Source organism: Sminthopsis crassicaudata, chromosome 3 (assembly GCF_048593235.1).
Source record: "Sminthopsis crassicaudata isolate SCR6 chromosome 3, ASM4859323v1, whole genome shotgun sequence".
NCBI lineage: Eukaryota > Metazoa > Chordata > Mammalia > Dasyuromorphia > Dasyuridae > Sminthopsis > Sminthopsis crassicaudata.
This window is the reverse complement of record NC_133619.1, coordinates 408,999,481-409,025,958: the sequence shown is the minus strand read 5'-3', so window position 1 is coordinate 409,025,958 and position 26,478 is coordinate 408,999,481. Positions and strand designations below refer to the sequence as shown.

General features: G+C 35.0%; 1 protein-coding gene across 1 annotated transcript in view; it reads right to left on the bottom strand.

Annotated features, from left to right (window-relative positions):
* DNAH7 (dynein axonemal heavy chain 7) overlaps positions 1-26,478 on the bottom strand; it is a 278,808-nt gene that overhangs the window by 21,243 nt on the left and 231,087 nt on the right. The window contains exons 55-60 of the mRNA XM_074302814.1: positions 25,308-25,469; positions 22,856-23,056; positions 20,012-20,173; positions 18,819-19,004; positions 16,912-17,049; positions 13,110-13,340 (exon numbers count right to left, since the gene is read on the bottom strand). Coding sequence (XP_074158915.1) covers positions 13,110-13,340; positions 16,912-17,049; positions 18,819-19,004; positions 20,012-20,173; positions 22,856-23,056; positions 25,308-25,469 — 1,080 coding nt within the window. The remainder of the gene's footprint in view (positions 1-13,109; positions 13,341-16,911; positions 17,050-18,818; positions 19,005-20,011; positions 20,174-22,855; positions 23,057-25,307; positions 25,470-26,478) is intronic.

Here is a 26,478-nt window from a genome sequence, read left to right as displayed (position 1 = left end):
TAGTTGTGCCTTCTTTAGTTGAACCCTTAAGAACTCTTAAGAGTTCTGAGAAGTAGAGCTGACCAAGAAGAGTATTTCAAGCCTTGGAGTGGTTTTAGGTGGGAGATAGGAATAGTCTTTGCAAAAACACAGAACACAGCAAATAACCCAGCTTGGCTAGAATATAGCATATGAGGGGAAATAACCTGTCTGGATAAGTTAGAGCCAGAGTGTGAAGGAATTTAAATGCCAAACAGAATAATCTATATTTTATCCTAGAAGCAATAGGAAAACTGAAGCTTCCTGAGCAGAGAAGCGACATAATCCAGACTGCTCTTTAAGAATATCATTTCAGCAGCTGGGTGGAGGATGGCACAGAGAAGGGAGACACTGGATAAAGGAAGACCAGTTAGGAAATGCTTGCAACAGTCTAGGTGAGAAATGAAAAGGGAATAAAATAGGGTGGTTGTAGAATAAGTAGGAAGAAGTACATGGATAGGAAAGAGAGGACAGATTGAATTTGGATGGTTGAAAAAATGCTGATACTTTCAACAGAAACAAGTAACTATAAAGAAGGGTAGATATAGGAGAAAAGATAATGAGCTCAGTTTTGGACATTTTTAGGTTTAGATGCTTGTGGGATTTCAAGGAAGAGATGTCTAGCAAACAATTAAAGATGTGACACTAAAGCTCAGAAAAGAGCTTCTCTCACACTCTATCATTGCTGCTCCAAAATCTTTCTTAAAATCCTTCTAGTTTTGCTACACCCATAATCTCACCTATTCTATATTCTTAAGGCTACCCCATCAACCATTATTTCTCCCCTCTCTGTTGTAGGGCTGCTTAAATTATGACTGCCATGACTTATTTCTGCGTCAGGTTTGTGTCTTTTTTATGTTAGTCTAGTTAAATAACCAATTTCTTATTCTCTTAAGCTGCATATTTTATTATTTATAACATCATTTTTTTTCAGCAAATTTGCAGTTATGCTGTCATATATTTGGGCAAAATAAGTTCTGAGTTTCCTTCATTTTATCTTCAATTGTTATGCATCCTCTTTTATTTTTGATTCCAACTATTTGTTTTTCCTCTCTTTTTTTGAAAAAAAAAAATAGACTAGCTGTTTATTTTTTTAGGCTTTTGTTGTTCAAACCAGATCTTAAGTTTTATTTATAAATTCAGTGATTTTTTTTTTCCCCCTTGTTTTTCAGAATTTCTAATTTGGTCATGGAAACTTTAGAATGCATGTAACTGTCCTTTCTTTCTTGCTTGATTAGAGTAGAATTATACAATTTCCCTAAGATTTGTTTTATATCACCTCCCATAGACTATGCTCTTTACTCATTTCCACCTCTTGGTACTTCATTTGAAGCTCAGCTCAAATGTTGTATCCTAGAAGAGTTTTTTTTTTTTTGGATTCCTTTAGTCACTATTGCACCACCCCCTGACTCATACTGAAATTATTGTGTATTCATTTTTGTTTTGCATGCATCTTTATCTCTCTGTTTACATGTTGTAACTCTCCCCCAAGAAGAATGCAAATTTTTCAAGAAGAAAGAACTGTTTTATTTTTCTCTATATTCCTAGATCCTACATTGGGTATATCATCTCATTATTATAATTTTCCTTGATGAAATTATAATTGCTTTAATTTGTTTTTTGACCCACCAATGTTTTTAATTAGTCACCTCCAATTAATTCTAATTCTTTTTTCAAAGGTCTTTTATTGAATATACATTTTGTTGTTTCATTGACAAAAAGATTCTCCTAAATTTTTTTTGGAAATACAGGTCTTGTGTCTTCTCCTTTGTCCCTAACCTAGCAAGGATGCTGAGTGACCATGTGATCACTCATATAGAATCCTTTGTTGCCAAATATGAGAATTTTATCTAATTACTGTGAAATTCCTAGAAAGACTTGTCTATCCTAATTGCTTCCACTTTCCCATTCCTTTATCAAACTCCCAATCTCTTCTAGGTTCCCTGAATATCTATGAACTGCTAAGTCACTTTTTTTACTCTTAGGCTTCCTTCATGTTTCTGTTTTTGAGCTGAAATGATGTGAATAGCTCCCGTGGATTCAATTGCTATCTTTAGTCAGAACACTTCTAGGTGTCTAGATCTAGATGTATAGATCTCTCTTCTGAAGTCCCATCTACCTATCTCTGGATGTCCTATCAATATTACCTATCAACGGTAAGCTCCCCAGGTGCCCAGTTGCTAGGAAGTAAATCTCTACCAGTGACAAGGCCCATGTTCCAGTCTTCATTGTATCCACAGACAGAAACTTGTGCATTCTTGCCTGTAGTGAGCTGTCGTCTCCAGAAGCTGCTGGATCGCTCTCTGGGAAGAGATCTGCTGTGTCTACTCAAATCTCTCAGACAGATTCTTCTTCCTGTAACGAACCGTTGTCTCCAGGTAGTTGCTGTTAACTCTTGTCCTTAGAAGTGACTTCCCTTCCTGCAGAGAGCCCCGTCAAGCCTGATGTAATGCAGAGAGTCTTCCTTCTTGAATCCTGGCTCTGAATCTCCTCCAGCTCTTATCCTTCTCCAGGCCGATCTGCTCTGCGCCCAGTGCTGTCCTCTCTTTTATTCTCCCAGAGAATGGGCGTGGGATAATGCAAGGGCTTCTGGGAAGAACCACCCCAGCCAATGAGCTTGCCCCCTCTATCAAGTCAACCTGAGTTCTCACCTTGTAATTGTCCAGAAAACCTGAGTTCTCACTTAGTAATCCTAACATCTCCCCCTTTCTTTTGATTTAGAACATAGGACAGTCATGACCTTGAAACATAAATCCATTAATATGGGAAGTATTACAGATAATTACATAAATTACATAAGCACATAGTAACATAGTAACGTAACACATGCTAGAAGTATATAACATAATCATAAATTGAAAATTTATAAATGTCCATAAGTCCATTGTCCATTAGTCTCATCTTGTGTGAGGAAGTCCAATGATTCCTGCTGGTTTTTAAAGTTCTTTAACAGTCTTCTTATTATCCATGCTCTTTCAGTGTCAGATGTTTCTTAGATCTTCTCCTTTATTTTGAGGTCTTTCTCTTTTTCTGTCTCTCTCTGATGGACAAGGCGAATACGACTCGTTGGCATCCTTCTGATTCCTTCTCCTGCTGAAGAAATACAAGCAAACCCTCTCTCCCAGGCAGTTAACCTATCTAATTACATTCTATTTACCACTTTCTAAATCTCTTCTCATCATCTGGCAATTACATTGGAGTTGTTTGCACCGGACACAGCCCTGTTGGTTTAAAAGGCCTGTATTCTCCCCAAGTGTAATCCATTTTTGCAATCTGATTGCCTTTTGGCTCACTTATCAGGTAATCCCGTTCTGCCATGTGATTGCTTTTCTGCTGGTTGATCAAATCAGAGTCCTGACCTTCTAAAGACTCTTTGGGTATAACATCAGCTGCCATCATGCCCCAAGTCTTTTTTGCCTGGGGCCCAGGTCCAGGGCCCCTCATCCCATTTCCCTGAATTATTCTACACTCTGATGCCCAATGGAGTCCTCTGTTGCATTTTGGACATGGGGTTTTAGGTCTTCTTTCACCCTGTCTTCTCACTGTATCTCCATACCTACACTGAGCTCTTAGATGCCCAATTTTTCCACATTGAAAACATCGCCGAGTTTCTCTAGAAGGCCCTTGCCAGGAGGGACCCTGTCTTTCCACATTCATCATTGTCCGGGTGTAAAAAGCATTTGTTCCCACTGTAGCACAGCGTCTTATGATCTCCTCTAAAGGAGCATCTTTGTCTAATCCCCATATAATTCTTTTGCAAATCTCGTTGGCATTTTCCTTAGCCAGATGTCTGGTCATTATTTCTGTAGCTGAATTTTCTCCAATAGTTCTTTTGACAGCAGTTTGCAAACGTCCCACAAAATCTGCAAAAGGTTCATTGGGACCTTGCTGTATTTTAGTGAAAGCCTCTCCACGATCTTTCTGTCCAGGAAGGACACCCCAAGCTTTTATTGCAGCCTTAGCAATTTGTTCATATATTGTCATGGTATAATGAATCTGTTCCGAATTCTCTCCATACTGACCTTCACCAGCTAAGTGCTCAAAAGTGAATTGTGTGTTAACTCCTATTTCCAAATTGCATCTGACTTGAATTTTACATAATTCATGAAATTCTGCAAGCCATAATAAATTTTCTCCAGGTTCCAGACATGTCCTTGCTATGGATTTCCAATCATTCGGGGTTAGGACTTCATAAGACAAACCATCTAGTAACATTTTGACATAAGCTGATGTAGCCCCATAAAGGGTACAACCTTTTTTCAAATCCTTAATTGTATTCAAATCTAAAGGTGCATATCTTCTCCTTTTTTTACCTACAGAGTCAGTATTTTCAATCACAGGATATGCATGTATAAAATCACTTATATCCTGTCCTTCTCTCTTAGCTTTAACCAATGCTTTTTCTAATCTTGTCATAGGCTTAGGCTTCTTCACAGGCAATTCTGTTTGTGTTTCTGCCTCTTCCCCTCTTTCTTCCTCCATCTCTGAAGGTGGGGTTGATGTGGGCCTGTCAATAATCTGTTCTCTAGGCAGGGTTGAAGCTTCTTCAAGAGAATCATACCATAATTCCTCATTTAAATCCTCTTGCTCTAGGGAAAGATCTTGATCTTTCCTTTTTTCCTCACACTTCCTCCTCTGTTCATTTTTAGAACTTTTCCTTCTCCTACAACTTGCTTGATAGTTTAAGGCTAATTGAACTATGTTGTAGATATAAAATACTTCTGCAGAAATTGAACGAGGCCCATTTTTTGCTTGAAATTCTTTCATTTCATATCCCACTAGCTTCCATTTATCTACATCTATCTTTTCTTCCTCTAAGAACCAAGGGGATGTGCGTCTTAATGCAGCCAAGAGTTTAGCAATCTGTACCCAGGTTACAAGTAAACTCTGCTCCTCAATTATCTTGATTATACTCTCTATAGTACCACTCCTGAATGGAGCTGAGGTTGCGTCTGGGGCTGAGGTTGAGTCGGCTGAGGTCCAGGGATTGAATATAGCTAACATCTGCCCCATTTCAGCTATAAGAGATTCCTGGTTTAGCCCTTAACAAGTTAAGTTCCTTATTTATCTATTAGCACGCTCACTTAATCTTTAACAAAGTTTCCTCGTTACTCACGGTTCTGGGTCAGAGAGACTGAGATCTAGATTGGAAGCTTTTCCACTGGAATCAGGACTGTGTCTGTCCCTGTTCGGGCGCCAAATTGCGAAGGTCTGGTCTAGCTCCTCTTGTCAGGATAAGCAAAAGTCCTTGCCCCACTTGTGGACGCCAATTGTAGTGTGCTGTCGTCTCCAGAAGCTGCTGGATCGCTCTCTGGGAAGAGATCTGCTGTGTCTACTCAAATCTCTCAGACAGATTCTTCTTCCTGTAACGAACCGTTGTCTCCAGGTAGTTGCTGTTAACTCTTGTCCTTAGAAGTGACTTCCCTTCCTGCAGAGAGCCCCGTCAAGCCTGATGTAATGCAGAGAGTCTTCCTTCTTGAATCCTGGCTCTGAATCTCCTCCAGCTCTTATCCTTCTCCAGGCCGATCTGCTCTGCGCCCAGTGCTGTCCTCTCTTTTATTCTCCCAGAGAATGGGCGTGGGATAATGCAAGGGCTTCTGGGAAGAACCACCCCAGCCAATGAGCTTGCCCCCTCTATCAAGTCAACCTGAGTTCTCACCTTGTAATTGTCCAGAAAACCTGAGTTCTCACTTAGTAATCCTAACACTTGCCTAATTCCGTAGATAGACTATTAGGTTGCTAAATCTTTCCAAAGCTTTTCCTTCAAAATGTCAAGGATTTCTCTGTATCTGCCTACTAATTTTGAAAGATTTGTTTGTGGTTACAGTGCTAGGAAGCATCAGTGTTGTCCAACTAGTATTAAAAATCCTGATGATGTTTGCAAAAGTTTTAGAATCACTTATATAGTTGGCATCTGAGCCTTGATTTAGGACAGGAATCACCATCTGATCCATCTTTCAACTATGGTAATTATGACCAAATGAAGCAGGATTGTTGGGTAGCCAGTCATCTCATCCAGATTGAGAGGCTTTCACTTCTGTATTTCTTAGAGTATAAAGGAAACTTTGAAATCACAGAATCACAAAAATGTTAAGAGTTAAAAAGAATCTTAAAATTCATCTGGTCTTAACCCGGTGTTCGGTTCATCCCGCAGCCCCAGTTCTGCTTACCAAAAGTGGCCCACTAGGCACTCGCATTCCACGCCCGGCTCCAAGCCAGCGAGCCGGGCTTCTTACCCATTGAAAGTTTGAGAACAGGTTGAGATCGTTTCATGTATGATCAACATAATCATACATTATGTCCTTGTGGCACATAATCCAATGGAGAACACTAAGGAATAGGGATTAGACCTGTGATTTCACTAGATAAAGCAAGTTCCCAGGTGGGGAACCTCCTTCTAGCAATGCAGATCTGTGCCTTCTCTACAACTAGTAAAATTGCATAGAATACATAGAGGTAAAGTGACTTGCTTAAAAAATCATATAGCCAGTATTTGTTGGAGATGGACTTGAACCCAGATCCTTCTGATATCAAGGCTGGCTCTCTCACCACTATGCTATGCTATCTTTCAACTCAGTAAACACTTATTGATTGGCTCAAAGTAATCTCATCATCTTTCTTCCTAAATCTGTTTTTACCCCCAATATTCCTTACTTCTATTGAAGGCACTAATATTCCTCCAGTAACCCAAGTTCTTAACCAAAACATCATCTTGCTTCTTCCTTCTTCACTGCACCTTCCTCACTTTTGATTGGTAGTCAATTTTTATAGTCTACCATCCCCAATATCTCTTGCATATATTCCTTTATCTCCACTCTTATTTTCATTACCATGGTTCAAGAACTTAGTGTCTTTCATCTGGATTAACTACTAGAAAAGCCTCTTTCCAGTTCTCCTTAATTCTAGTCTGTCTTTAGTTTATTTATTATTTAATCTTTAATATATTATCATACTGCTGCCAAAAAAAAAAATCAGCCTTCAAAAACTCCCAACTGCTTATATAAACTCCTCTATCTATAAAGTTTAATGTCCTCTACAATCTGGTTCTAACTTAAATTTCCAGCCATATTTTATATTATTCCAATCTAGCACTCAATATTCTAGCTAAATAAAATAGCTATTATTCAGTCACATCTGATTTTTTGCAACCCCATGGACCACAGTATGCCAGCCCTTCTATTATTCACTATCTAAGTTTGTCCAAAGTCATGTTCACTGTTTCCATGACATCATATATTTTTTCCCTCTGCCAGCTCCTTTTCCTTTTACCTTTAATCTCTCTCAACATCAGGGTCTTTTCCAATGAGTCCCATCTTCTTATTACATGACCCAAATATTAAAACTTCTGTCTTCAGTATTTGACCTTAGAGTGAATAGCCTGAATTAATTTTTTTTTCCGATCTCCTTACTGTCCAATGGATTTTCAAAAGTCCTTCAGCACCACAATTTGAAAGCATCAGTTCCACTGTACTTGGCTTTCTTTACAGCCTGACTCTCACAAATATACAATGCTACTCGAAAAACTATAGCTTTAATTATATGGATCTCTGCCAGCAAGATGATGTCTCTGTTTTCTGGTATGTTGGCAAGATTTGCCATAGCTTTCTTTCCAAGGAACAAGCATCTTTTAATTTCATGACTGCAGTCATTGTTCACAGTGATTTCTGAGCCCAAGAATATAAAATCTGATAATACTTCCATTTCTTCTCCCTCTATTTTGTCAGGAAGTAGTTGCCAAGATGCATGAATTTAATTCAAGTGATTACTATATATACCACTATGGGCAAGAATCCCTTAGAAATAATGGAGTAGCATTTATAATGAATAAAAGAGTAAGAAAAGTAATACTGGGATATATTTTCAAAAACAGCAGAATGATATTTGTTCAAATCCATGAAAAAAATTTGTTTTACATTTAGATTTAGGGAAAAAACAGGGAGGAGATAGAGGAAGATGACCAATTAAAGACAAGAACTCCCCATGCTCTCTTCCAAACTGCTCCAAATTCCATTAAATAATGACTCTAAGCAAACTATAGAGCATAAGAAAAAGAGCATCCACACAAAAAGACGGAGCAGAACAATTTTCCAGTTGGAGATAACTTAGCAGATCAGCAAGAAAGGTCTGTGGCACCAGGGTGTGAATCTAGTGTGCAGTCCTGGAGCAGCGCCTAAAATCAGCAAAGCAGAAATAGGCATATGGACCTCAGAATCAGCAGCAGTACTGGTGACTTCTAGACCTCTCAGGCCAGAGGCACCAAGAACAACTTGCAAGGTCAGCAGAAAAGAATTGCTAGTAGGATGAGAGGGTCTTGGGAAACCAGCAGAACGAGAGTGGGCATGGCTTGTGATGATGGTAGCAGCTTCCAGAGGACTCAGCTCAGCAGTGAGAAGGTTTCTGTTGCCTTAGTACAACAGATATTACAACCAAAGTGAGAATACTTCTAATAATTCCAGGGTAGAAAAGAGTGCTTGTGGTTAGGTCCCTAGAAGGATTTTTGAAAACAGCTAACAAAACCTTGAAGTTTGAGACAGTACATCCTCTACCCTGGCAACAAAGCTCTATTTGAACAAAGAGTTAAAAGCTGAATAATAATCTGGGAAAATGAGCAGGCAAAAAAAAATTCTGACCATAAAAAGATACTATATGTTGACAAGGAAGATAAAAACCACACACTCAGAAGAAGATAACAAAGTCAAAGCTTCTATATCCAAAGCCTCCAAGAAAAACAGGAATTGATCTCAGCTTATGGAAGAACTCAAAAGGAATTTTGAAAATCAAGTAAGAGATAGAGAAAAAATTCAGAAGAAAATTGAATGTGGTGCAAAAGGAAATACAAAAAGCTAATGAGGAAAAGAATATCTTAAAAAGCAAAATTGGCCAAATGATAAGAGAGTGCAAAAACTCACTGAGGAAAATAATTCCTCCTAATTAGAATTGAGCAAATGGAAATTAATGACTTTATGGGAAATCAAGATGCAATAAAACAAATCCAAGAAGGAAAAAATAGGGGGGGGGGGGAGTAAACTATCTCATTGGAAAAATAACTGACCTGGAAAATAGATCCGGGAGAGACAATTTAAAAAAGAATGGTCCACCTAAAAATCATAATCAAAATAACTTCAACTTCAAGAAATTATCAAGGAAAATTGTTCTGATATTCTAGAATCAGAGGGTAAAATAGAAATTGAAAGAAACCATTAATCACCTCTTGGAAGAGATCCTAAAATGAAATAATTCAAGTATAGTAGAATCATATTCAGGATAGCATAATTTTAATAGCTTCTACAGGATTTATAATATGATATTCTGAAGAACAATGGAGCTAAGATTACAACCAAAAAATCACCTGCCCAGCAAAACTGAGTATAATCTTTTAGAGAAAAAGGTGGGAATTTAGCGAAAAACAGGACTTTCAGGTATTTATGACTAAAAAGATCAGAATTGAACATAACATTTGGTTTTCAATATAAGGAAAAGCATAAGGAGGTAATCAGGAGAGGGATATCATAAGGAACTTGTTTATCTACATGAGAGGATGATACTTGTAACTCAGAATTTTTTCATTATTATGGCAGTTAGATGGTATATAGATAGATAGACAGAAGGCATGGATGTGAGTTTTGGTTTGGTTTTTTTTTTTGTGGAGATTTATGTTTTCTTTCACAACATAACTTTTATAGAAATGTTTTGCATAACTTCACATGTGTTATGTTTAAAGGGGAATGTTTAATGGATGGAATCATTCAATTGTCTTATGAAGACTCATGGCTCATGCTTGGCCATTCCAGCAATAGGCTTGAGCAGCAAAATTAGTAACTAAGTTTACCGTAAAACAGTGATCCATAGTGGGGTTGAATACTAATTTTCAAAACATGATCAAAATCCATTAAAAATACTTTCTAAGATGCCTCCTAACTTTAATGGTCTATTATTTCTACCACTGGGTAAAAGCAAAAATGTTCCAATTACTTTCTTATTTGATATGACTGGGTAGTTCATACGAATTAAACTATTGTGTACAGTTTGATAAATGTGTTATTCTACTTCTTTTATTAATGAAGAAAATAAGGCTTCTAGGAGATTATGGGATTTATTCAAAGTCATAAATGTTAGTCTTAGAGAAAGTTTAGAAATAAAATATCTAGTCTAATTTTATCAAATTATACATCAGTAGTCAAAAGAAAAAAAATATGTCATACTATAGCAAAAATGGAAAAGTAGGTTAGGAAACAGTGGTGTGTTGAAAAAAAGTTAGAACCATTCATTGCCTCTTATGGTCTGCTGTCTTCCCACAGATATGCCTATTTGGAACTAGAAACATCTCACTAAGTTTTGAGACTACATTGCCTTGAATAATGTACTCTGCCTGCCCTTTTTTTGATTTCCTTTTAATTTGGGTTTTAGGTTTGGGCATGTGAATGAAGGAAGCAATCATACAAAAAAAAAAAACAAAAAAAAAACACCTTTTTTTTTTTCTTGTACCTATGAGTCACACAGAATAGTTTGTAATCTAACGTTCTACTTGGAGTGAGTTCACTACATCATTGAGAAGACATTCCATTTCTCCTTTTCCTAGGCTTAGCACAGGTATTCCCCATGAATGTACACTGAAATGTACTCTTTCCTCACCTTTGCTTTGAAGAATCTCTTAGCTTCCTTTAAAGTTCAGCTCCTGCAAGAGTTGTTTCCTGACCCTCTTAGTTGGTAGAGATCCTAACTTACTTTGTATATTTTTTGTATTTGGTTACACGTACACATGTTTTCCTCAAAGAATGTAAGCTTCTTCATGAAATCAGAGACTGGTTTGATTTTGAATTTTTATCTTTTGACCTTAGTACTGTGGCTCATACATTACTATGACTTAATAAATGCTTGTTGATCAAAGAGGCAAAATTTAACAGAATACATCTTGTAGGCTCTGAGGCAGAATATAAATTCAAGGTCTTCCTGACACTAGGCCCATCTCTCGCTTCATGATATCCTTGAAGAATATAAAGGAAATCATGGCAGGGGAAATACCAAAGTAACATTACTCTTGCTTTTAAACCACTAAATGATACAAATGGATTGGGGAGGGGAGAAGAGAGGAGAAAGAAGAGAAAGTGTTTATTCAGGATAATAAGAATGTCAAGGAATGTGAAAAGAAAAGAGCAAAGTTAAAGAGAGAGTGGCTGTGGGAATACAGTCCCATACTAATATTCCTATGTTGTATAGCGGGAGGTAGAACAGTTGAGGTTTTGTAAAACTTACATAGCTTATACACTCAGCTCTCCTGAGATTCAGTCCTTTGTCATAGGATCATAGATTTAGAAAATCAGTAACTTTCTAAACATTTCCCACTGGGTTTTCCAAAGCCATCTCAAATACCATTTAAAATAGATCTTACTATCTTTCCCTTAAAATTCACCTCTATTCCTAACTTCCCTATTTTTGTTAAGGGAACTACCATTCTTTAACCTTCAAGATCTACTACCCTACAGTTGACCTTGGAGAGTCCTTCCTCCTTATCTTCCACAGTCAAACAATTGGCAAAGTCTTATGAATTTTACCTCTGTAACACCTCATCCATCCTCCCCTTTATTTCTACTCATTTGACTACCATTCTAGTCTTTCTAGTAGATCAAAAGATACTCTACCATTGCACATAGGTCCTTGATCACCTCTTATACAGACTTTCTACTTCACAGGATCATTGTGAACCCAAAAATGATCTATATGTAAAGAGTTTTATAAACCTTAAAGGGCTGCATAATTATTATTTTTCTTGTTGCTGTTTATAAACTATAAATCAATTAAGCTCTTTTCCTTTTAGTTCTAGATACTAACAATTTCTTTACATTTTGGTGTTATTAATTTGTTTCATATTAAATATATATATTTCAATTTTCAAATATGTATTTTCTTTCCTTCTCATCTTTGACCCATCACAGGCAACTAAGAAAGGAAAAACAACCCCAAAATCTTTATAACTAAGCTTGTAGAGTTGAATAAACCAAATTTCCATCTTGGCCACAATGTCCAAAAATGGATATCTCATACCACGTCCTGAAATTGTCTTGAATTTTTCTTTACAATGGTTCCTTAAAATTAATTATTTTAATTAAAATCAGTCCATTAGGAACTATGCCAATAATTTGCCAAGCATTACATCCTGGTTGTACCACTTCATGCTTGCATGACAAGATAAGTCACTTAACTAAGTTGGGCTTAATTTTCATCATCTGTTAAATGAGGAGCTTAAAGCCCCTATATGGCCTCTTACAGTTTCTTTTAGCTTCAATTATATGAAGCAATAATTTCATGAAATATGAAAAAATGGACAAAATACTATTCTGTAGGAAACTTATGAAGCAATAAGTTATAATGTGAAGATATTAGCATGTTTAAGTCAGTTTATATGTTAAGATACTGAGAGAAGGAAGGAGGAGAAAGAACTTGCAAAGCAGGATGATGTGAGTTAAATTTTAGATTTTATTTCCTTCCAAGTTTAAGTTTGGCCATTAATCATTTCTTTTCCACGGGGAAAAGGATTAATCACTTTTCTAACCCTAGCCGACCACTCTGTTATCTGCTTAAAAGGCTGTGGACATGGCAAAAGCTCCAACAAATAATTATGTTCATTATATATTTGTGTATTGTGGTGACTCTATGTTAGTTACACTAGTTCACTGCTGGGCTTTCTTAGCATGAACATCCACATATATTCTAGTCATCTTAACAGAAAGGGAGCAGGTAGACCAAAATAAAGATGAATTAAGGAGAGAATCTACCAGGTGGAAACAGAGAAATGACTGACTTTCTTCAAAGCTCAGATTAAATGTCATCTCCCATATATGACTTTTCCTGGTTCTTCTAGCTTCTAGTGTTTTCCCTACTCCCAAATTATCTTCTATTTACCTTGTATATATTTCACATATACTTTTGCAAGGTGCCTGATAGAATGGTGGGGTCTCTCTCATTTTTGCCTTTTAGATGCCCAGTAGTTGATTAAATAAATATTTTCATAGGGACATGGTTCGGATTATTTTTCAGGTTTTAAAAAAAGATAAAACCCAGTGACTGGCTTTTGGAAAAGAATAATATCTTACCTTAATGGCTTTCTGGATGTTGATACATGATTCTCTTATGGTATGTAGTAATTTGTTAAACCGTCCCATTTCTTGGACAAGTACAGTATTCATACTTTGCGTGTAAGTTGTTGGATATTTCCTCATTGCAGCTTCAATGTCATAATTTGAGGGAAGTTTGCCCAAAATATCACCAGCCACATCATTTACTACTTCATCTGATGATTTTGCACCAGCACCTGAAGAACGAGACTATAAACAACAGACAAAAATATATCAATCTGGCATCATAGTGAAAATCCAAAAATATGTGAATCAAAATATTCTCAAGGAAAATGGTTTCCACAATTTGCATATGAAACATTTATGCTTTCTTACCCACCATATTCCTCCAAATGATTGCTTTAGTCAGGCTCTAAAGCAGAGAAATTTAACTTTGAACAATTTGAAGGAAAGGAGAGAAAGACCTAGCCAATAATTCAGAGTCAAGAGTCAGATCAGCTCAAAATAATGTCAGAAGTACAGAAAGTAAAGGAAAACATCAGAAGTACAGAAAGTAAAGGAAAACAATAATAAAACCCTAGAATGCTGATTAATTCGATGACTAAACATGAAATAGATGACTTATTGTGAAACGTGTCTCCATCAACCTGGTAGAGAGGTAGTAGGCTACATGTATAGAATATTGTCAGACATAGACAATGTGTTGATTTATTTTACTTAATTATACTTTTGTTACAAGAGAGGGATTGAGTGGTTGGGGAAACATTATATGGTGATGTTTTTTTTTTTTTTTTCTTAAGAGCATTAATTAAAACCAAAGGGGGAATGGAGAAAGTAGAGGATAGAGCCAACATGTGAAATGAAGCAAGAGACAATATTACTTAGGTATGGGGATAGAACATAAAACATATAACTTCACATAAGACTTCACATAAAGGAGACTGAATTTAATCTGAAAATACCATTAGGAAGATATTGTGAAGCTTACTGGATATCAAATGAATTAGGTGGGTAATAAGGAGAACTGTTTTTTCCCCTTCTTCAACTGATAATGGGCACACTGGGAGTGGAAAAGAATTAGAATTATGTGATTGTATTATCAGCAATAATGCCAGTTGCATATTTATGAAATATAATCCTGTTTAGCAATTTAGAATCTCCTAAATTATTTGAGTTCTAGATGTTTGGTTTCATCAATAGAAATCCACTAAAAAAACTTCCTTCAGAAATGCAGATCAGCAACTGTTTTGCAATTGATAAGTTTAGTTGTCTGGGAGCACTTACCCAGTCAAAAAGCCCACATGTGAAGGTGACAGAACCTTAACTCAAAAAATTCTAAACTCTAAGGTCACTTCAATATAAGTATTAAAATGCAAACCAAAAAAGCACTACTATGGCTAGGAGAAGATGAATTCTTAACAAGATAAGAAGTAGAATTATTATGGAAGATAAAATAGATAATTTTGTTTACCAAAAAAAATGAAAACCAATGCCCTTCATATTAGGAGAGATGATTGGGGGAAAAAAAACTTTGCAGCACATGCAATATCATAGATTTACTGAAAATTGATATTAATGGTTTTCCCACAACTCTTCAGCATTTGCTACTTTTACCCTTGTCATCTTTGCCAGTTTGAAAAGAATCACATAATTTCAGGACACCTCTATGTATTGTCTGTTCTCTTAATATGAAACAAATTACATGATGGAAAGTATTTGTAAAAATATTAAGATAACTACTAACTTCTCTCTGTAAGAGCTTTGATCTAGGAAACTCCCACGTATCTGGTTTTAAGATTTAAAAATAATAAGAGTATTAACATTTCAAATATGTATTTACCATCACAAATTCTCCCTGCCCCAAATCTGCTCTCAATTACAAGATATATAGTTGGAATAATAAGAATTTTGGAATTACAATATCTGTCAAGGCCTGATATTGAGAAATGAGGTCAATAAGATGTTATTTGGTTGTTATTAAGTCATAAACATTCAAGAAATCATTTGTTAGTTTTCTCTTATCTTTTCCAAACTAGTTTTTGCAAATGCCATTTGAAAACCTCTACAGGCGGGTTTTTCTTTACTGAATCATCACAGAAATAAAGGTTAAGTTAAATCTGTTTTTAAGGAATCATATGTATATTTAATCTTTTCATGGTTTTTAGAGTAGCTTCTCTTTTGTAAGTTTTCAAAGAAATAAATTATTTAGTTTTGAATTGTAACAAGATTAGCCCACTGAAATAGAATTAACCAGTGAAACTCGCAGAGAAGCAAATTTTTGCATTTCAGTTAAGAATAACCTTGCTAATAAGTGGTATTATAAAAATGATGATTTGAGAGATTGTGGGTTCTCCCTTACTAGAGTTTTTCAAGGCCAGATGATCACTTTGTTTTAATTGGTAGTATATTGGGTTGTGTGGGTTGTTTTTTGTTTTTTTTTTTTTGGTGGGGGGAGAAGGGATTGTTTTATCAATTCTCTTTAAAAAGAGAAAATAATGCTGTCATTCCAACAAGCCCTCTCCTTCTCCTGAACCTGAATTCCCCCTTGTAATAAACAAATACAATAAAGCAACACACCAGGCATATCTGACAATGGATGCATTTTTCACAACTATAGATAAACATCTCTTTGCTGAGAGACAAGAGGTAGACTTTCCTGTAAAAAGAGATCATTGATCAGATTTGAATTATACAAGATGTCCTTCTTAAGGTCCCAATGAGATATACAAAAATTAAATATCTCTAAAAGTATTCCTCAAATTTCTATTTCATTTTAAGGCCATGCAAAATTTACAGGCATACTGGAATTTTATCAGGATGGTTTTCTATCATTTCATCACAACTTATGACTTCTTCTGTACTTCAAGTTCAGGTTGCTACAAATATAATGTAAAATTGTTGCTGTTGTTTTTCTTCTCCTTACTCTGGACTATCTATGCTCCTGAATTATGGCAATTCCAATCCAGAACTACTGAACTATTGCCAAACTATTACTAAAAGGGTAGTTGCTGATCTGACTTTGAGGCTATTGAGAGAGGCTGTTTAATTAAACTCTGAAGGGCTGCCCCTTGTGTATTTCATCTTGTTTGTTTGGTTCTGAGTCATTTTCTATTGGAATGAGCCTACTGTTTTATGTGTTTTATAATGTGGTACATATCATCAAGTTTAAACAAAGCTAAAAGATATTCTACATATATATATTTATATAAGATAAATCTAAAAGATAAAAGATATTCTGTGCCAGAATCCTGGGAATTACACATACCTTATTTTCCAAAGACCACTTTGCTAGTGCACACACATAAATGTTTGTTCTTTAATAACCATTTATTCATGGCAAATGAATTGGAAAAATCTCTTGTAAGTAGTGCTTTGCTAGAAGGAACCATAATACTAGTAGGAATAGCTTTCTTTATCCCTATGTCTCCTCGTAGTGACTCCTGAACCAGATGACTTTAGGTTTCTCACCTTTTTTTTTTGAACTTCCTCTCCCTCACAATACAACTTATAAGCAGAATGCACAAAAATAAAATGAACTAATCTGAAAAGCTTATTTAGTTGAATACCTTTACTACTCTTCTACAATTGATAACAATTCCACTTAATTATGTAAATTCGTGCTGCATGAACTAATTAGCTCCCACAAAATTAAATATCAATTAAGCATTGCCTATCACAGTAACTGTGAATCCTAACAGCAGATTCCATATGTTCTGAATACAGTATAAAATAAAAGGATCCATTGACAACTCTGGTACTCACTATATTGGAGGCATCTTTCATGTGCCTCATGACAGATTTGTTTTTGTTGATCACTTACCAGTGTAAGAAGAATATTATCGAATAGCAGTTGAGTTTCAGACTGATCTTTAGTGATATCAGCATTAGCATTCATGCCAAAGATCTCTGGGTCAGGATTTAAAGGCAACCGCTTAGTGTAGTCAATGTAACTAATATACTGAAAAAAGAAATGATCGGAGATTAGATATGAATTGTGAAATGGAATCTTTCCAGTTAAGTCATTTATCTTCAGTACTCAGCTTAGTGGGTTGAGCTACACTGAAGGGACCTTGAGAAAACCATATGACAAAGTGAAAGCACAAATAAGGGCTGATAAACAATAAAAGAGAAGAAGCTTGTCCCATAAAGAGAAAGAAAGAAAATGGCAATGAACATCTAAGATTTCCCATTGGTGTTACTCTGACAGACCAGAGCATCAATGTTCTGGTTTGAATTACAAGGCATTAGAGACTTACATAGCTAGAGACATTACTGAAGGATTCATAAGATCAAAGGGAAATCAGCAGCCCCAAGGTCCCACTCCTGTTTACTGAGGAGTGACAGTCCTAGTCAGCAGAGCTGTCCCTGAGTCTCAGCTGCCTGCATTCTGAGATTTACTAAAAATCCCACAGATTAAATGTAGATGTGACAGAAAAGACACTGATCTAGTGGTGAAGTCATTCCATGACCCTAACCAAAGCAAAGACTTTTTATACTCCAAAGGAAGGCTGGGCAGAGAAGATCTTGTGGTAACTCCTGGGTCAGCCTTGTTCAGAGATTTGGTGCTCAGAGAATTTATGGAAAAAAAAAAAAAAAAAGGAAGTACCTTGTCTCATGAATCAGTCTTCAAGAACTGAGGATGGATGATATATAGTTGTTATACTGGGAGATCATGTATTAGCTCTTATGAGCTCCTAATCTATAGGTCTTCTTAGCGCCCAAGAACTCTTTCTAGCCCAGTTTTATCAGTGTTTTTGGATTTGTCTTCATTTTTTCTTCACTTTACAAATTCCCACAAACAAGTTTAGCTTGAGATAAAATTAACTCTTCATACTCTCATTTTCATTTCAGTATCCTCCAGCTGCCTGTGATTACTCTAAAAACTGTGATCCATAGTCATCTAGATACCTGGTAACTAAATGCCTACTCCATTCCTATCTCTGAGAAGGAACTGCTAGCTCTAAATCTCAACAAAGAGAAACATTATCTCTTATGCTGTTATTGTGGCAAGTTTAGTTGCCAAACTGATCTTCCTAAAGCACAAACATGAACATATCACCCCTCCCTTAAAATAATATTTGAGGGCTGCCTATTGCTTCCAGGATCAAATAGAAGTTTCTTCATTTGGCAGAAAGCCCTTGACAACTTGTCCCTGAACTAACTTTCCATCTTTACTACATGTTATTCACCACCATACAACACTGTGGTTTGGCTAAACTGTTTTTGTTTGTTTGTTTGCTTGTTTTTTGTTTTTTTTGTTTTTTTGTTGTTGTTTTTTGTTTTGTTTTGTTTTTTGGTTTTTTTTGCTGTTCCTCATCCATAAACTCCATCCTGTGCTTCTCTGTCTCTGTACTGGCTAAATTCCAGCGTTCATCTTCGTCTCTAGAATTCCTAGTTTCTTTCAAACCTGACCTTGAATGTTGCCTTCTACATGAGGTCTTTCCTGATACCACCATCTATCTGTTAGTACCTCACAATCACCATGCAGCAATTTTTATCTATTTTCAATTTCGCCACACATATATGCCTACACTGGATAGACCATGAATTAGTTCCTTCATGAGAGGAATAGTCTTTTATTTTTGTCTGTGAATGTTTTACTCCCTCCACAAACCTACAGCATAATGTCTAGGCACAATAGATATTTAATGAATGTATTTTAAAAAATAATAGCAGACATTTCATTATACTGTTAATTTCAGTTTTCTTAAAAATGAGCATACTTACATCACCACTGGGAGGAGCATAATAGATACCACTGGAGTCAAATTTGTAGTCTGGATTTTCAACTATCTCTGTACTGTAAAATTTGTTTAAAATGCTGCGCAATGTACGTCTGTCCCAGTCATCAGTAACTCTGCCACCATAATTGCATTCACCAGTCATGTATCGCAGTGCATCATAGGGAAGTTCCTAAAAATAAGATGTCAGTATTTCAACCAACTCAAGACTTCCCATATTACCATTTTTATACAATATATTATACTTTGGGTCACATTAAGTAAAGACTTCTTCCTCAAAGCTATTTTTTTATATTTTCTTATAAGCAATATAATTTTCTTGCCCTCTTTTTTTCCCACTGACTCTAACCCTTAACAAATGCCTTGTATATGTGTCTTTTATTCAAGAAATAGAACTCTCAATATAATTGTATTTCCTTTTGAAGTGGTTATGGTGGCAAATGAATCATTTTAGTCTTAAAATTATACTTAATAATATCAACAGTCAAGCTTATAGTGCATGATATAATCCTTAAAAGATCTATGAAATTTTTTATTCCACCTATTTCCACTAATTCTTACCACAACTTTATCTCCCTTATCTTCGTCTGATGAACACTGGAAGCTTATTCTATGAAACCATTGTCCATTCATTCTTGAGAGAAAAAATACAACAGAGTCCAGAAGGCTGGGCTGTGACTATATCATTTGGTTTCTTAGTATTTTATCATTAAATCATAATGAATGCTTGAGATCTTTGCCAGAATATTGAGATCTTTGTTGGAATGTATAACCTCCAAGGTATCTACCCATTCTAAATTTTTTTTGACTTAGTCTTATTTTTATGATTTTTAATCAGTTGCTGATAGCAATCCCTTCTTTCTCTCTTCTCCTCAAAGTAAAAGAAAGCTGGTATTAGAAGCAAAATGATAAAATGGACTAGGGGGTCAGAAGATCTAAGTGCTAGTCCTGGTTTTGCTATCAGCTCAGATTAAGTTTCATAACAGAAGATCAGACATTTTAGCTACTTTAATTAGTTCTGTACTGTTAATAATTAGGTACATCAGAGGCTACTAGGTATTAACTGATGAATTCATCTCATGAGAGTTGAAATTAATCGGAAGGCTCTTAAAGTGTAAATGAACTTAAAAATGTCACAAAGAGCAAAACAGAAAGGTGCTTGCTATTAATTTTCTATACCTCATACTGGTTTAGAAACATGTTGAGCTGCTGCACACTGATTCTCAGGTCAGTCTCATTGAATTCATAAGGGATATTCCATCCTAGAGGTCCAAATTTCCGTCTTTCTTGAACTAATGCATGGAAGAAACAGAGGCCATAGAGCAATTTCTTGAATTCTTCCTTTAAAAACAAGATAGCAATTATTACATCACTTAATTTTTCCTGCTCTCACATCATAAATAATAATGGTAATGCTTTATTGTTTCAATAGAGCATTATTCTTTTCAAAAAAGGCTTTCACATATATTAGCTTCCTAAATATTATTTGAGTATTAATGCTTATTCATAATAAATCAACAAGTATCTATATGCCAGGCACTATACTAAGCCCTGGGGGGATAAAGACAAAAATGAAGCAATTCTCACATTGACTTCCATTTCTCCAGTGCCTGATGGTGATGTGGAGGTGACACTGAGTTCTGAAAAGAGGGAAGCCAAAATTTAAGTTCTTGAAGATCCTGCCAGATTTCAAAGGTTTTGTCCCTCTCATGTCTAGAGAAATAGTCTAATTTTGTAAAGACTATATTTAAGTTTTCTATCTTAGTTCTAAAATGATTCTACAGGTGTAGAATTTTCATAATAACTAGTATTTATTTCTAAAGAGATTTAAGTTTTGCAAAGTACCTCACAAATATTATCGTATTTCTTCATGACAATCTTGGGAAATAGGTGCTAATATCCTCATTTTATCAGTAAGGAATCTAAAGCAAATTAAGGTTAAATGATTTAGTCAGGGTCACATAGCCATTAAGTATCTAAAATTGGATTTGAATTCAGGTCTTCTAGATGCTTGGTCCAGTGCTCTATCACAATATCGCATAGATGCTTAATCATGATTATTATCTAACATAATGCTTAGAGGATAAAAATCTGTTTCAATGAAAGGAGTTATTGTGAACTCAGTTGGGGTTTTCTTGGCAAAAATACAGATTTGCCATTTGCTTCTCTAGTTCATTTTACAAATAAGGAAACTGAAGCAGAGTTAAATGACTTATCCAGGCTCTAATAAGTATTGAGGACATATTTGATTTTTGTTTTAGGCTTTTTTTGTTTTGTTTTGTTTTGTTTGTTTGTTTGTTTTTTTGCAAGGCAATTAGGATTAAAGACTTGCTCAGGGTCACACAACTAGGAACTGTTAAGTGTCTGGGGCAGAATTTGAATTCAGGTCCTCCTGACTCTACGGCCAGTACTCTATCCACTGTACTATTTAGCTACCCCTGAGTCCAGATTTGAACTCAATAAGATAAGTCTTTCTTACTCCAGGCCCTGTGCCACTTTACTGCCCACCTCAAAAAATAAGAATTTAAGTAATAAAATAATTTAAGTTAACAAAACAATATTTAAAAATTTAACAAAAATAAAAAAATTAAAAAAAAAAAAAACCTTTTCTAGATAGTTAAGAAAAATTTTATTAAGAAATGAAGAAATACATTTAGGATGGTTAAGTGATCTCCCGAAAGTCATACAACAAATGGCTAAGCTAAGACTAGGATTCGGTGAAGCAGCACCATGCTAAGACCTTTCTGTATTCTCAATTTCCTTGAATGGAAGAACTAGACAAGGTGGCCTTCAAGTTTCCCCTTATTTCTAAATCTCTAAACCTAAGTCGAAGTTCTCAAAATTGCTAATCTAGTTCTCCATTCCTCATGCTATTTTTAAAGGATACTAATAATTTTTCTTGTTCAAAAGCAGCATAAAAAAGGCACTAGTACAAGCAGGGCCCTAGAACCAGCCATAGAGGGAATGAACAGCAGAAGTTGTTTATAGACATTCAGCCAACTTGTTTACACATAAACTTGTTTATTTGTATGCAAGCTCATTCCTTAAATTTAATTATGACTTAGTAATATCTCAGGGTATATTGTAATTTTTGAAAATTAAGAATTTGGTTCAATAACAGGATACTTTAAAATTTTTTGAAACCTCAGTATTTAATAATGTGGCTAACAAATTTGCAAAAATGACTCTACCACAAAGGTGAGAGGAACCTGCCATTTGTGGATACAAGCACTATAAATGCTGTTTGAACAAAATGAATATAATTACATATAGGATAAGAAAAAGCAAATTTTACACCTCAAGAACAAGATGTTAAATTGGTTCAAAATCTTTTTTTTTTTTTTTAAGTTCTTCCTTATTTTTCTGATTTTTTCCTTCACATGCTTTGAAAACAAAAGTATGGGCTTTTTAATGGCAGCAACTTACTAAAGTTCATAACCCCTATTAAAATGAGCTTTCTTCCATTTTTAATTATGGAAAAATGATGTAAAACAATTTTAGGTCAGAGATGTTCATGTACAAAATCCTAATCATGAAAACAGTAGGTGGTTTCCCAGCTATCTTGGTGAGTCGGAAAAAGGCACTTATGATTTCCATCAATCAACCAGTACAATTATTTTGGCTCTCGTTATAGTTATATTGAGAAAATATTTTTATGTTTTAATTTAGAGATATGGTCCCAAATAGCAAAGGGCTTAGTTAATATCCTGCTACAAGATCTCCAGCCTTGCAGATTTGTATTGAGAATGGCTTATATCTGACTTTCTAAATAGAAATCGAAGTTATTAATGGCATACCACAAAATCTCTGCTGAGAAGAAAGAAGACTAGTGGTAAAATAAAAGTAAAATATTAATAAAAGACTTCACTGCAGTCAGTAATCAGTAATCAAAACCAACTTCATTGCAGTGAAGAAAGCCTACTTAATTTGATAGATTTTACTCAGAGCACACATCCATAATCACCAGAGGCCACTTTCAATTGCTTTACAGGGCTGAGGTAACAAGGCTAAGACGTTACTTACAGGCTTTTTGCAGCCATTGAAAAACTCAGGGTCAGAGATTGGGTCCATCAGGTATGATCGAATAATATTAGCCCGTAAACCTTTAGGTGCTTCATTAGTCATTTTTACTCCATTCTGAAGCACAGACACAGGGAAATTTGGAGAAGGGTAGCTTGTTAACCAAATTCGGAAATCTGGATGGGTTGTTTCTGGACTTAGTTCCTATAAAATGGAAACCAGATAGAAAACAGAAAAGAAAACTTAAGGAAAATGATGAATTCTCTACAACATAAAACTACTCCTGTTCTGTAGAAAAATATATTTTTACAAATCATCCTCAAAGAAGTCTTGCTAAAATAATTTGTCATAAGTAGTTTACAAAAGCTTATGCTACTAGAACTGAGAAATCTAAACCTGAGGTACATGGATAGGTAGGGGGTCTATGAACTTTTTTTTTTTTTTTTAAGATTGTATCTTTATTTTCATTAACTTCTAAATGAAATTTAACATCTCCTTCCATTATGAATTTTTAAAAAATTTTCTGCAAAAAAGTCCATGGGTCTGACCAGTCTGTTAAAGTGATTTATGACAAGGAAAAATTTAAGAACCTCTGTTTTAGAAATTTCATAAGACCTAGATTTTAAATAATCTCTGACAAGTAACTACAGTAGGACATATTAAATTTTGTCCCTTAATTTAAAACAAACATTGAGGACTTTTGGACTTCCCTTTTGATGGAATCTCATTGCTATGTATAATTTTCTAACTTTTTTCTGGAGTACAAACAAGGAAATGATCATAAGTAAATTAGGGAAAAGTGACACAGGTCCTTCAGATTCAAGAGGAAACTAGGTGACTTTAATTAACCATAATTGTCTGTAAAATAATTATTAATAATGTCTAGCATTTATATTGCTTACTCTGTTCTAGGCACCATACTAAATACTTTATAAATATTATCTCATTTTATTTTCATCACCCTATGAGGTAGGCACTATTACTATTCTCATTTTACGGTTGAGGAATCTAAGGCAAACTGAGGTTGTGTCTTGCTCTGTCACGTAGCTAATAAATGTCCAGGGCTGGAATTGAATGTCTGACTCTAGAACAAGCATTCTATCCACTGAACTACCTGTCAGTCAGTCTATAAGTGAGTCAACATCTTATGTGGCAGGCGCTGGGCTTAGCCCTGGAGATACAAAAAAGAGGAAAAAGACCATCTCCAAACTCTCCAAGAACTCTCAGTCCTGTATAGACCCCTGAACTTTAGATCTTCCAATTGTTTTCTGGATTGCTTGAATACTTTATGGATACCTCAGACTCAATATGCCCCTAATGAAACTCATCTTTTTATCCTTCCAAACATTCTACCTTGCTGAATGCTCATCTCCTCTGGCCCTGATGTATGGTAAGGGCTTTGAGTGCAAGGACAGTGTACATTTTCTTTGTCTCCCCAGAGCCTCCCTAGCCCAGTGCTTTGCACATAGTTAGAATTACCTAGTCTATCCAAGGACCTTTCTGGATGGCTAGTGTATGTCAGGGAGTGACTATCAAATATTAAGCTTTGCTATCTATGCAAATGCTCTCCCCTATATCCTGATGTTTTCCCATGATGATTGGTAACTACACCAGTTTACTCATTTCTATGTTTTCATTTCCCCTTATTACAACTGTAACTGCATATCCTTAAACTACTTAAATAGCTATGTTAATTAAATTAAGTTCTAGGGTATGGAGAAGAATTTGGAAAGTTAGAATAGTCTCATCATGGCATTTTAATTACAATTAAACTTATATATTAACACATTTTCTTTGGACCTTACAAAGAACCTTATTTGTATTTCTCTTATATACTTATGTGCTAGACTCTGCTAAGTTATAAGCTTCATGAAGGCAGTGACTTTCATTTTTATTCCTCCCTCAACATGGATACTTTGAACAAGGATGACATTTAATAAGTATTTGTTGAGTTGAATTAAAAAAAAAATAATACTGAATAAAAAAGTCACGTATATGTGGATTACTGAACTTGTTTTCATTTTCTTCCCTATCTTCTCTATTGAAAGGAAGGATTAGTGTAGTGTTAAGAGGGAAGATTTTATTGATTTGGCAATGGAATTATTTGACTATCCTAGATATCTTCTGACAAAACAGAAATGAAGTTTATGAGGGCAGTTCAGTCACTAAATTAGATGTGCATTTATTTGAGGATGTCTTGGTATATATATTCAATCCTTTTATATATGTGTATTAAACATTCTCATTTTGAATGAGGATAGTGCAATGCTCATAAAGCAGAAGATATTCAACAAATGTTGCTGGCTGACCATTAAGGATTATTTCACAGACAAATTCATCATCTCTACTTAATACTTTGTTAAAAAGCCAGTGGGGTCACATGTAAGCTAGTTCTCCATATTTACCATCATCATTCTCAATGATATCATTTCTTGAGAATAACAAACTTTTTTACCTCACAAACTTTCTCTAATGTTGACATCCAAGATGTTGCAAGATGGCAGTTCTGAAGAACAACCCAGGTTCCTTCCTTGACTGCTTTCTCTATCATTTTCATAGCGATGGGCCCTTGGCCTTGACCAAGGGATAAGGAGCTGAGTTTGGATCCCCCATATCCCTGCATATGATAAATATTACAAAAGTTACTAAAACTGGAATGTATACTTCTAAATATTCAATGTAAATATTTGTTAAATATCAGTTATAAAAGAGTATTAGTCAGATTGAATTAAGTATCATTTCCAAGAATTGGGGAATATTGCATAACCTTTTGAAAGCTTGCTGTCATATGGTGATTGGTAGGTGATTTAAAGATTCTTTAAGTACTAGATTAAATTAATCAATTCAAGGAAAAACAATCGCATGCAGAAATCCTGAATACAAAGGGAACTTTCTTGGGAAATAAGAGGGTCTAGTGGATGTAATACTGTACTTCAAGTCAGAAAGATCTGAGTTCAAATATTTCTTAAGGCACTAATTATGTGGAACAAGTCACAGAACTTCTCAGTTTCAATTTCCTTAGCTATAAAATGAAAGGTAATAAAAGCATCTAACTCTTAGGGTTGTTATGAGGATGACAAGAGAGAATATATGTGAAGCAAATATTTATTATTATTTTGTATAGTTTTTGATGCCTAAAAGTAATGATAATATATAGCAAAAAGAAAAACAATAAAAAGAGACTTTTGACCTGAAGGAAAAGGATTGTCTATTATATAATTATGATCTAATTAAGAAAATTTAAATTTTAAATTTTAAAATAAGAATATAATTTTTATATTGTAGAAAGTAAATATTTCTAATATCTTGGTTTTTTTAAATCATTTGTTGAAGAAAATAAGGATTGAAGGAGAAAAAAATCAGAAAATAGTGTTAATGTCATAAGATAAAATATGAACCCTCCATTAGAAATTTCAAATTTGAAAAGCTCTAAGAAAATTCTAAATTGACAAGTTTGGTCCATGTTTTTTGGAAGAACTTTATTCTAGTCAGTTTTCAAAAAAGCAAAGTTTAGAATTCAAGTCACATTTTACCACTGAAGTTGATCTTTAAAAGAGAGTCAGTGAGACAATATGTTCAGTACTTAAGTCTACCACATCCATATTCTTCAGTGACTTTAAAAAGGT